A 12,232-nucleotide genomic window follows, 5' to 3' on the forward strand; every position below is an offset into this window, starting at 1 on the left:
ATAGGAACACCTCAAGGCTGTACATAGACACACACGGGCGCCGCCGCTGTACTAAAAATGATTTTGCCGTAGCCTACTTCAACAGGTGTTGATCATGTAAATACTCATCCTTTAGCGCTTGAGATGTTCTTTTCTTTCTCAGTGGCATTTGTCACTGCGTTGTTGTATTTTTTTTTGTCAGGGGCTATTACTGAATTTTCTAACGTTTTGTAAAGATGTTTATTTATAAATATTCAAGAATGCTGAGTTTTTTGTTATTTGATTATGTATTATGTATTTGATAGTTGTAGACCCAGACAGACCCCACTGATGTTGTCCTCTTCTTATCAGTCAAGATAGCATTCCTTTTTACAGGATACAAAAGTTAGCTATTTTGTGTTTACAAGACAATGTGACTGCCTATCAAAAAACTGTAGCATTTTGAATTTGTAACTATCATAATTATGTTGCGTGGGTTGCTACCTTTGTTTGTTTATAAGTTTGTTGTGTTCTCTATTTATTTTTAATAAAATTTTGTTGAAGGTATATACCCTGTGCTGTTGTTGTTGATAAGACATGAAGTGGACCTCAAATTCCATGCTTTTCACAGACAATTGTACACTAACATGGGCTTGTAGCGCCATCTGTTGGCAACCATTATTCATAGCAAGACCTATCACAGTAGTTCACACTAACACTTGAGTCATAAAACTAGTACTACTACCCACACCACCATAGAGGGGAAAGGGTAGTTTATTTGGGTCTCTTTCTCTCTCTCTGTGTCTATGTTCACTCATATAACTTAAAAACTACTGGTCCAATTAAGACAACTTTTAATGTATTTTTAATATAAGGTCGAGGGTCATCATATCACACTTTGTATAAACAGTATTTTGTATAAACATCTTAACTAAACTAAATATACAACGGCACCCTATATGCTGCTGTAGTCCAAAGTGAAACTCTTTTTTTTTTTAAGTTTCTCTTGAGTATATGAACAAAACAAATATAAATAAACAATACATGAAGTTATGGAACAATACACCAAACTCAGAAAATCAATCACACACACACACACACACACACACACACACACACACACACACACACACACACACACACAGGGTATGCTTCCCGTTCTTGTTAATCATGGCATCCATAAATGGCTGTTACTGTTTTTTTGTGTGCTCGCATATTGAACTAACCCCCTCTGAATCAATTTTCATTATTTTTATTTATTTATCATTAATACACAGAACTGCCCTCAAACACAGAGGACACAGCAGATCACTGACCTCAAAAATAAGGACATTGGCTGTAAATGGCCCTGTATGATTTTAAGGGTTTTTTCACAGTCTTGTGATGCCCTCTTCTGGAGAAACATAGACACTTTGGGTTAATTGCTCTGTCGCTAGTTTGGAGTTTAACACGGTTTCAAACTCCAACTCCAGTGTAAAACCGCGTTAAACACCAAACTAGCAACAGAGCAACCCCTTTGTGTCACCCTCCACAGTGTGTTTTTAAGTGAAAGCAAATAACCCCACAAATACCATCATAAAACATGGAAGCTTTGGTATGCTTTAAAAAGACACATTTTGACAACATATACTGTAGGCCTACCTGACAAATTCAACCAGCAAACTCTTTCTAATTTTTAATAATGAGGCGTTCAGCAGAAAAAAAGCCTCCACATTAAGGTGCAAGTTTCCTTGAGATAACACATCCATGTCCATAGAAGACTGAACCCCATCACATTACATTCTTTTATCCTTTCACTGCTCATAACAAACAAACTTCACATTGAATCCTTAATCACAACATGCTTAATGAATATTCTCATTAAAGCCCATTAACTCTCCACAACATGTTCATAAACACCCATGTCTATGAACACATACTAGAACTTTCTTCAACAAATACAAATATATATCCTCTTCTTTACAAAAATATACATCTTTCAACGGGATATGCATTTGGTCATTTTAAGTTTTGCTAGAGCATTACTTATATTCCTTATACACATATATGATATATTACGTTTCCAGACATTCAACATTTTGATGACAGCCTATGATATATCTTCGGCCATAGTCATTTTGGAATTTCCATTTCCAAACTGTGCTTGAATGACTATATTACTGTGTAACACGTGTAGCACACATTAAATACATGCATAATGTTTCCTACATATATCATAGATGACACACTGTTACACAGCTAGAGGTTATGACCTGTACAACTGAGTCCAGTTAGCTGCATAAAGACAGCGGTATGTTGGCTGAAATGGAGCATGGTACTGCCAGGCTGTGATGGACCGTGCTCCTGATAGGCAGTGGAACATGATTACTCAGGACTGGATCTGACGCAACGGTTTGGCACCAGCGGCCTCATCCCTCACGTACCGCCGCAAGTATCGGATAGCAGACAACGCACTGACGTTGGCCAGCAGAACTGTGGAGATGTGGAAAAGGGAAAGGAATTTGAAGAGCTATAGTATTGTGTGGAAAAGCGTATGTTTCATTCCCTGAGAATGAAACCGTCATCCTAATCTGTTGCTGTCGATCTTTTTAAATGCAAATTACAACTCATAATAACATACATCAGCATAATACTACATGGCTTGCTGGCTACTGAAAGATTGCATTAAATTGATAAACTAAAGTATAAGCACAGAGGAGACTTGAAGCAGGTATGTTTACAGTGAAAACACATACCAGCTTTCCATGTGTCAGCACCTTGGGGGCTGGCTGACTTCAGGACCCAGGAGGCAAATGCAATGCAGACCAGACACATGTCTGACTGCCTGAGGGGAACCAGAGGGGCATCTATCCCTGAAGAAAAAAAAACAAGAAGTGAAAATTGAATTGAGGAACTCGGTGTGGGCTGTGAATCTATCGTTAATCAGTATCTGTCAGAATGTTCAGATGTACTGTAAAACAGACTTGGAGCAACTCTGTGTATCAGAGCTAACTTATTCAAACAGGTTTACATGGGCACATTTATTCCAAATAGGTTCAATCAGAGTAAAATGGAATTCCATTTTCCGAATGGAATTTCAGTCGGTTTTAAAGGGTACTCTATTTCCGAAATCCAATCGAACAGCCGTGTAAACACTCAACAGAAATAAAGAATCTTGAGAAAACTTGACACAACATATATTTTGTGAAACACTTTCATAACAAGCTCATTGTTGCTGTGATTATCTTTAACATCTACTCCACAGTCAAGCCAATTTTGACACCTCAAGCAGCCTACTAGATCTTAACCAAAGTAGAGATTGTTCTGAGACAGCTCACATCTCTTTATTAAAGTTACTTCCAGTATGAGTAAAGACTGTTACCTCAAAACTGTGTTGAACAAACAACAGATTTGTATTTCTGAACTGATTTTAAACACAGTACCAAACATAACTAGAAAAGCACTCCGAGACCTTAATCGTTTCTTCCTTGGGTCATTTCAGACCTTTCCTGAAAAATTCATTGAAATCCATCCATAACTTTTTGAGTTATCTTGTGAACAAACAGACAGACAGACAGACAAACAAACCCTGATGAAAACATAACCTCCTTAGCGGAGGTAATAAATGTGTGCATGCCATACAGCTATTCTGATAAATTGGTCCCTGTATTACGCCTGATCGGATTAGATCATGTGAACTGCTGATCCAGCGCCTTCAACCGGAATGATATCAATCGAACTGAGAGAAAAAAAACTCATGTAAACGCAGCCAGTGTCACCACTAACTGGATATCAATACAGATGTTGAGGTTTTGTTTTATTCTGAACACTTGTGTTACTTTCAGGTATATTTCCTTATAGGAATTGTGATCTGAAATGATTTAAACTGCCCAATTAAACCCCAATTACATTGCCAGTGCACAGCTATTGGCTATGGTCCAGAGGATCCTGGAGACACGGGGAATAAAGGCTCAGGTTCATGGCGATTATGTGAGCCCCGACCACAGAGGGTGGGGTTGGGGGTGTGTGTGGTGAACTCTGGGATCAGATCAGTGGGATTTTCTGAATGGCCCCAACAGCTGCACACTGCCTCCCCATCTGAGAGCCAGGAGGAAACTTCCTGTACTGAGACACTGTGCCTTGATCAAGCCCTGCACCTGGAACCACTCCAAGCATCCAGGAGCATACACTACAAATGTTCCAGGCCGCACAAACACAGCCTTTCAGGCTTTGGCAAGCTGCTGAGCCAAGTCTACCCTTGAGAACTTGTATCGATACAAAGTGGAAGACATATCAAGCGTGGAGATGATAAAACTTGAACAGGTCACTGAGACATTGTAAGCAGAAGCAGGGGAACGTGCTTGTCTATTTTTACTTCCACCTCAAAGTTCAATATGGAAATCGCTCCTGGCGACACAGTGACACGAAGGTGCCAAGGGCCAAATGGGCAGTGGACGGACTCTCACGTACTGCCATTCCTCTGGCACGAAAGCCCACGGACACTTTCACTACGTGCTCAGAGTCACCGTTCTCTGCACGTGGCACCTGGATTCAGTGAGTCACACCAGGAGTACAATAGGGGAGAGGAAACAGACAGAGGCATGCAGGAAAACATCAATGAGACGTGAGGGGCTTGTGTTTACGCTTATGTGTGAGTCAGCACCGGGGATACTGTGCAGTATATTCACAGCATAATTCTGTAATCAATGGCCAACGTCCCAATCAGTACTGTGAGGGGATTGGAAACTAATTTCCAGGGGGAAATCCTGTTGCCATCAGCTCAGAAACATTTGCATTTGAAAGCTCAGAAACAGGAAATATGACTGAGAGAAAAGCAGCATAGAGGGCATCCTAAGAATGGTGTATGACCTTTGACTGATGTTGAAAATAGTGTAATACTTACGGGGGTCAGCTGTTTGAACCTCTGGAAACCGCATCTTCTGTTCAGCCAGCTTTCTGAAGATGCGGCTCTCCAGGTCACACAGAAGGGGGTCTGGGAAGGAGCCCTGGTCCTCGTAACCCATGACATTGATCGGCTGGATTGTCCTTATGCTGGTCTTCTTGGCGTTGTCGGCAGGAGCCAGCAACCAGGAATAAGGTTGATAGGAGGGCAATGCAAGGCTGGTGCGCCGTACCCTGCGTAGAGAAAGTGGGCTGGTCCAGAAGCCTGTGTTTCTAGAGTCACTGGCACTAGTCACTGTTGGAGTGCAGTTGGGCAGAGCTGCTACTTTGCTATGGTAGCGGGATACCACGCGGATCGGAGGTGAGAGCTCACGTTCTTCCTCGTCCTCATCTGACTGTGTCGGAGAATCGGGAAAGAAGTGGTCGTACAGTTCGGGGAACTGAAGGGTCTGGGCACCTGAGCGAGAACAGAAAATAGGCACCTTCTCATCTGAATATGACCCTGCGAATCCCTCTGAGGTTGGGAGGAAAAGATTAGCTGCCTCAAACTCGGAGAAGAAATGGTCATAGTTCTCTGGGACGGAGGTTCCATCGATGTTGTACGAGATCAGGTTCTCTGTCTCTGAAGCTGTGGACTTGGTATCATCGTCGCAAAAGAGGTACTCTATCATCTCTGAGAGGGAGAAACCATGACCTTCCGCCACTGACTCATCATCAGAAAAATGTGCTGAGGTGTTTATGTGGTAGAAAGGGTCTGGCGGGTCTTCATCACCATCCAATGATCTCAGGGACTGCATAGAAGCATTTCTCAGTATCTGCCTGAGGGGCTGGTTCTCCAGAGCCCGGAGGTTCTGCACGCTGATGTTCTTGTACATCTTCCTGAAGTACTGCTGCTCTGCAAAACGAGACTGAGGAATAGCCGTCTCTGTGCTGAGTACCACCACGTCATCGGCCTCTGCAGTGGTCAGGACCGAATCAGGATCATCGTTTACCCACATAATGTCGCAGCGTTTAGCCGACGCCTCATCCTCACCTTCCTTAGGAACTTCTTGGAGTGACGAGGAGGGGTCTTCATCAAAGTCAGACATAGTGGACATGTCCCCGCTGGACCGATCGGGCCTCGAGTCATCCACGTGCGTGAAGTAGCCTGAGTCTCTGGCATGCGAGGCCTCGGCAAAGCTGCCATCATCGTCGGTTGGGGCAAGGATGCTAGGGTGCTGGGCCTGGTTGACCAAACGTAAACGCAGTATGTCGTTGATGGTCAGCTTCTCCATCTCATTCCAGAAGGAAGACATAGCGAACACAGGGGAGGGCTCATTGGTGGCAGCCTCAATGTCCTTTTTCTCTGATACAGCAGCCTCACTTTCCTCCTCTGGAAGAGGTGTGGGGTGAGTGTTTCGGTCTTCATCTGTCTCAGGTCTGGACACTTCTCTATTAAGAGTGGGTTTTACTGAGACAGCCTTGCAGGTTTCTTTCACCACAGCATTTGAATTAGCTGGACACCTCTGGATCTCACTGTTGCCAGCCTCATTAGCAGGTTTGGTCGCAATCGTCATATTACTGTGGATATCACTATCCGTGTTACTCAATGCATTGGTGCAAGGGTATACCACAGCTTTTCTATCAGTTCTACTGACCTTTGATAATTCACCTAATAAATTATCATGTGAGCGAACATGTGAGTCTGTTTTTGTCTCCGGTTGATAAGATCTTTTCCTTTGGTCGTCACCATACTTTTGAGGCATGCCATGTTCCTCAGCACGTGTGCCTTTAGAGAGTTGGCCATCTCTAGGAGCGGGAACTTTGGGATCTGTTTCAGCAGGATATGTGATGATTTGTTTGCTCCGGGTGTTATCAGGCCTCAAATCTGACTTCTCAGCACTTTCCTCCTTCATTTGCATCTGTTTGTCACTGGTTGTTTTCCCCAGAGCTGCAGGACATTCGGCAGTTGTTGGGTCATTTAAATGTGCTGGCGGTGCACCGGGCTTGTTGTTGTTATCTAGTAACGATGTCTGAGCCTGCAATCCTTCAACATCCAGTGGCATCATCTGTGATACAGTGTCGCTTCTGGTTGTGGAGTCTTTGTTTGTGGGTTGATGAGGGACTTTTTGCCTGGGCTGCACACATCCCAAAGTATTTGCATTTTTGATACTATAACCGTCACTGATAGCTGTGACATCTGTTGATGGTTTAGGAGCATCAAGTGAATTGCCTCTATCACATGTAGAACCCAGTTGATTTAATATTTCATTTCTCCTCAAACCAAAATCTGAAAATGAATCGTATATTTTTTTTAAATCATCAGTGTTATGTGCGTGTTTGGATCCAATGCCATTTTGTGATATGGCTGACATGGCTGAATAAGGGGGGAGAACTTTTCCTAACTCTAGAGCTGAGTTGTTTATCTGGGTCAGTGGTGCTGGTGAATAACTGTTTTCTCCTCCGGCTTTCAATATTCCATTTAGTGAGAGTGGTAGATCTATCTTTCTCTGAGCTTCGACAGGACTATGCACAATCTTCAGCCCATTCTCAGTGCTTGATCCTAGAGTCTCCAGAGGTGTATGGGAGACTGGAACATGGTCAGATTTGTGTGTATACAGAGGCTCAGAGCTGTTTTGCTGTAAATTACCTGTCACTTTATCACCCTCGCTCTCTTCTTGTGTTGACACACTGTTATTGACAGGGAGTGTTGGGATCTTCATTTGCTCACTGACATTTGCTGACATAGGCCTCTCGGCAGAATTGCAGCTGTTTTCCAAAACTAACTGCACTGGTGATAATGGCTTCTCGTAGCACCTTGCATTGGACATATCTGTGCTTCGGCGTCTCGGTTCCATCTTTTTCGAAGTTTGAGAATGACAGGCCCCTGTGTGTGTTTCAGGTAAGTCAATACCGTCAGCTTGGTTTCCAGCTGCAGATAGCTCTCGTGGCACTGGAATGCTGTCTCTCCCTGTGCGTGAGTTTGCCTGCCCTGGCAAGTGATCAGAGAAGCTATCAATCACAGGGTGCAGGGACAGCCTGCATTTGTCAGCCATTTTAACTGTGCCAAAATCCCCTGACAGACGTGCCTCTCGGTCCACCTCTGCTTTGCGTGCATGTATGCCCTCATCTGATTCACTGTGGTTGCCATGGAACTGGCCATCAATGCTATGCCCCGGCTCAACAGGCTCAATGCTCAGCCTTTTCTTCCTTCTCTTCTTCCTGCGCAGGGTTGAGCAGGGCGACAGCCCCTGGCCAGGCTGTGGTTCCCTCCTGAACACAGGCTGGCCGTACATATCATCCCCCCGCATCCCATCCATGCCACTGCTGCAGGAGGCCAAGTCTGAGCTCAGCGCTGTAGCAGTGTCAGATGATCCCAATTCGACAGGCTGCACCTTCGTCTCCATGGTGAGGTTATTATGGGATGCATCTCCTCTGTCGTATTCCTTCCATACACGTGACTTCTGTGGATTCGCAGGCTGCTCCTCCTCACCGATTGCTAATTCCATGCTACGGGTATACCAGTCTGTTGCAGCAGCGTTGGACTGAATACCTGTGCAGTTGACCAGATGACTAGGGTCTGTTTTCCTCTTTGGCTTGACGTCATTTGTACCAAAAGCATCTTGGTCCTTTTTCACTCCAAGAGGACCGTTTGACAGTTGACTGATGGGTGGATATTCATCATCATCTATCCCACTATTACACAGATTTTCCTGGGTTCTCGTTACATTTCCTTTAGCAGTTTGATGATTTCTAGGTGACTGCTCAGCTGTAGTCACATTTCTCAGCTGCTCGAAAAACCGATTGACTGACTCGATGTGGAAATCGTCCTCACTGCCTGACAATATGTACTCTGGGCTGCGCAGCCCGTACGTGTCCAGGTACATCTCCACCGGTGACCCCTCGCAGTCCGGGGGTCCGTCAATTACGTCCGGGTCAGGTCGAGTAATGTCTCTGCCCGTTCGTGACGTCCTGTGTGAGAGATGGCAACCCAAGTCGTCAATGTCACTCATGCCAGAGTCTTCCAGGCCAGCCAGGACTGGAGGAAGGAGATCGCACTCTTCACACTCCTGGAAAAAGCAGTCCCAGTCCCGCTCTGAGATGTGCACGCTGTACTCAAAGTCATCCATGACTGACGAGTGAGACATCAGCCCCTCTAGTCTGTAAATAAAGATAACAAAATCAAATTAGATTACCTTTGTGCATTCTCTACATTTGTACAATGAAACCTTGCATTGCTCAAGTGTCTATCACAGGCATCATAATCAGAAAACAATCCAGTAATGAAAAGGGAATAATTAAGCAAACTATTATTAGAATGAACATGTTTTGCAGAGTGCAGTACATGCATCGTAGCCAGAATAAACAACCAGTAATGAAAAGGGAATATACGCTACATTTCATTTAGGATGAACATTATAAGCAACTCAATTATAGTAATTCTAAACTAAACAATGACTGTAAGACACTAAAATGTGAATGAAAACTCACCCCACAAACCCTCTGTGTGCACATGATGAGTTGAAGTGAAGTGCATTATTAACTGTCTGTCCTTATATACTCTGTGGCCCTGGCCCAGGTAGCTCTATCATATGATAGGTAGTCATATCTTTCAGATGGCCAACGTGCCATTCTGGCTTATATAGTCTTTAGGCATGCAGTAGAGGAAAAACAGACACACAGCTATACCTCATATCGTGAGCATAAAACAATGTATATCATCATCTACTCTGTAAGATAGACAGATAGCCAGACAGATAATGTATTCATCCTGAGGAAAACTGTATCTATTATAAAGCATACAATATACTCCCTGTTGAAAATAATAAGTTATTCATTGAACTTATTAATATTTGTATGCCTTTGTGTACTTCTCTTATTATTAAACAAGCATTACTATTTTATAGTCTTTTTGTAGTAAGTCTTTCTTGTCATTTGCCTAAATGTTTTTTTCATTCCCTTTATCATTTTTGAAGACGTCTATGTCAGTGCTTCATGTGTAATAGTGATTATGTAAAACTCATTAAATTTTTGTTCAGAAAATATCACGTTCACAACATTACCCATGATGCATGTGGCTGATTAAGTAACTTTGAATTTAAAAACATTGTGGTTTAAAACGTATTATCGTTCCAGTTGTCCATCTTCCCTCTGTCAAATTAATGATCGTTCGTGCAGTGCAAAGTGCCATGTGGCCTACCTGTAGATTCCTCTGCAGGTCTCCTGTTCCAAAGCCCCCTATCCAGCTATAGCCCTGTACAGCGTGTTCGTAGGGAGCTCAGTGGCCACAGAGGGGGCATGCTGTGTCTGTCCTTTCAAACTCGTCCTTGTGCGTGAGTAGAGTGAGGCATGGCAGGCCGTATGATTCGTTAAAAATAGAGCTGTGCTTCTGATCACGTATTACACGCCTTCCTCTCCACTCTGCCACACACCGACAGAGGTGTAGCGTTTCAGCACCCTAAATAGTTGCCTTCGCTGGAAATGTACCTCATGGGATCATACACTAAGAACAGTAGCCTGCTATTGTTTTAATACCTCACTCACAACTGAAGAGAGCCATTTGCAACACACGCTGACTTCCTTCGACGTTGTCAAAGATCTTTACTGAAATTTCAAACCAGATGCAACACCTCTATTCTTACATGCTTTTCAGTGTCCCGAAAATATAAACACTAACATGTCTGTCATTCCAGTATAGCGGTCTGGCAACAGGCAGTGGGAGAAACGGCAGGCGAGTCAGATTACATCCTGTGGCAGCTGTAGGGTTTCCAGGGGCTCCTGACAACGACGGAGCCTCTCACATGGTCGGACAGTCACACTGCGAGAGGAGTGGGGGTCAGCTGACTGCCTCAGTGATGTCATGATGTCTCTTAAACTCTTGAGCACATTGTGCAGTTTTAGAGGGTGCGGCCAGCGGAGGTACTTGTCTTAGACCTGAGGGAGCCCTGTGACTGGACAGTAGAGGATAATTTTTCTCTGATAACAATGCACTTTTTTGATCAAAATATAATCTAATAATATCAATCTACTAAAATATGATAATCAGTAATAATAATAAGGTATTAGTAATAATCACTAATACCTTATCTTACTGTCTCTCTCTCCATGCCTAGTAAAACCTATTGAGTTTTTATGAGTCTGTGTTTGACTAACATCGTGGAGAGTGAGTGAGATCTAATACCTGAGTCTGACCAACATCAGGTTCAAATTTAACTATTGAAAAACTTCAAGATGGTCTAGAGGATTATTGCATTTAAATAATCAAATGTGGTTAAAAAATAACGAGTACTTCATGCTTATATTTAAAACGGACGCAGACCGCAGTCAAAACTACATTATTTGTCTTTCAAATGTAGTGGAGTAAAAGTCACAAGTTTCAAAAATTATTAATATTCAGCACAGAGTACAGATACTCAAAAATCATACTTAAGTAATTGAGTAAATGTACTTAGTTACTGTCCACCTCTGGTTATACGTATATAATAGACACCATGCATGCATGTTTCCAATAAGAGCATTTATGTTTCTAATAACATGTACATATGGTGAATATGGTGAATGCATGTTTGGCGTATTGAATGCCAAAGAAAAGCGAAACCAAGCAAGACAACTATTACAAACTTGGGAAATACTGACAGCAACTTGAGTTAAACCTCATAGTTCCATGACAAAACTCATTCAGAATTTCAAATTGAGAATTTGATAACGGTTGTAAATACAAGCACATGCGATGTACAGGCCTTCCATCAACAAAACCGAACAGAGAAAGAGTTTTCCTATTCATCACCTGGCAACCAATGCTCCAGTCAACTGTCTTAACAGGCAAACGGGAACTGTTTCAACAAGCCAGCAGCTACAGAAGCAACTGAAATGGCTTTAGGGCCATGTTTACACACACCAAGATTGTTTCAAGGGGACAATGGGACGATCAATTTGCCTTCATTAAGAAAATGTCATGATTTTGTTCATTAGGCTACCAAGATAACAAATCAGCCAATTAGCGCCATTATAGACTTAATGCAACTGTAAGCAAACAGCGTGGACATCTGTTCAAAATAACTTCACTGAAGACTACCTGACTACCTATATGTGAAAAACAAGACCTCTGCTATAGCTTGGGGCCTCGACAACAAACTGGAAAATTGCGTTATTTAGGGCTGGCTACAGGGGGAACCAACTAAGCAATGAATTAATTTAACTTATGAGCAATATCAAACACAATATCCAGAGACCTTACACATAAACATGACTTCTTAGCTAATGCATAACCCTGACCATCAAAGCCCAACAGATGTATCAAGAATGTCAGGAAGGATTTGTTTTTCTAAAATATAAAATATTAACACTTGGCCCACATGTTGTTGAATCAGTCTAGAGCAGACGTGAGTACATGACCAGAGGGAATTCCCACAGA

At 42.9% G+C, this 12,232-nt stretch overlaps 2 protein-coding genes across 3 annotated transcripts in view; one reads left to right on the forward strand and one right to left on the reverse strand.

The window, feature by feature from the left end:
- The window catches only part of plekhn1 (pleckstrin homology domain containing, family N member 1), a 16,249-nt gene extending 15,724 nt beyond the window's left edge, over positions 1-525 (forward strand). For both annotated transcript variants that reach the window (XM_062541628.1, XM_062541629.1), the window contains exon 16: positions 1-525. This exon is cut by the window's left edge and continues 423 nt beyond it. The gene's annotated coding sequence lies outside the window, so the exon portion shown is untranslated.
- A 583-nt stretch (positions 526-1,108) lies between these two features.
- LOC134087842 (PPARGC1 and ESRR induced regulator, muscle 1) lies at positions 1,109-10,135 on the reverse strand. Its single transcript, XM_062541631.1, has 4 exons — positions 10,019-10,135; positions 4,841-8,979; positions 2,694-2,810; positions 1,109-2,430 (listed from the first exon to the last, which is right to left on the reverse strand). The coding sequence occupies exons 2-4, from the start codon at positions 8,964-8,966 to the stop codon at positions 2,327-2,329; spliced, it is 4,347 nt and encodes a 1,448-aa protein (XP_062397615.1). The 5' UTR covers positions 8,967-8,979; positions 10,019-10,135; the 3' UTR covers positions 1,109-2,326.
- Positions 10,136-12,232: the final 2,097 nt, after the last annotated feature.

Source organism: Sardina pilchardus, chromosome 7 (genome assembly GCF_963854185.1).
Source record: "Sardina pilchardus chromosome 7, fSarPil1.1, whole genome shotgun sequence".
NCBI classification, from domain to species: domain Eukaryota; kingdom Metazoa; phylum Chordata; class Actinopteri; order Clupeiformes; family Clupeidae; genus Sardina; species Sardina pilchardus.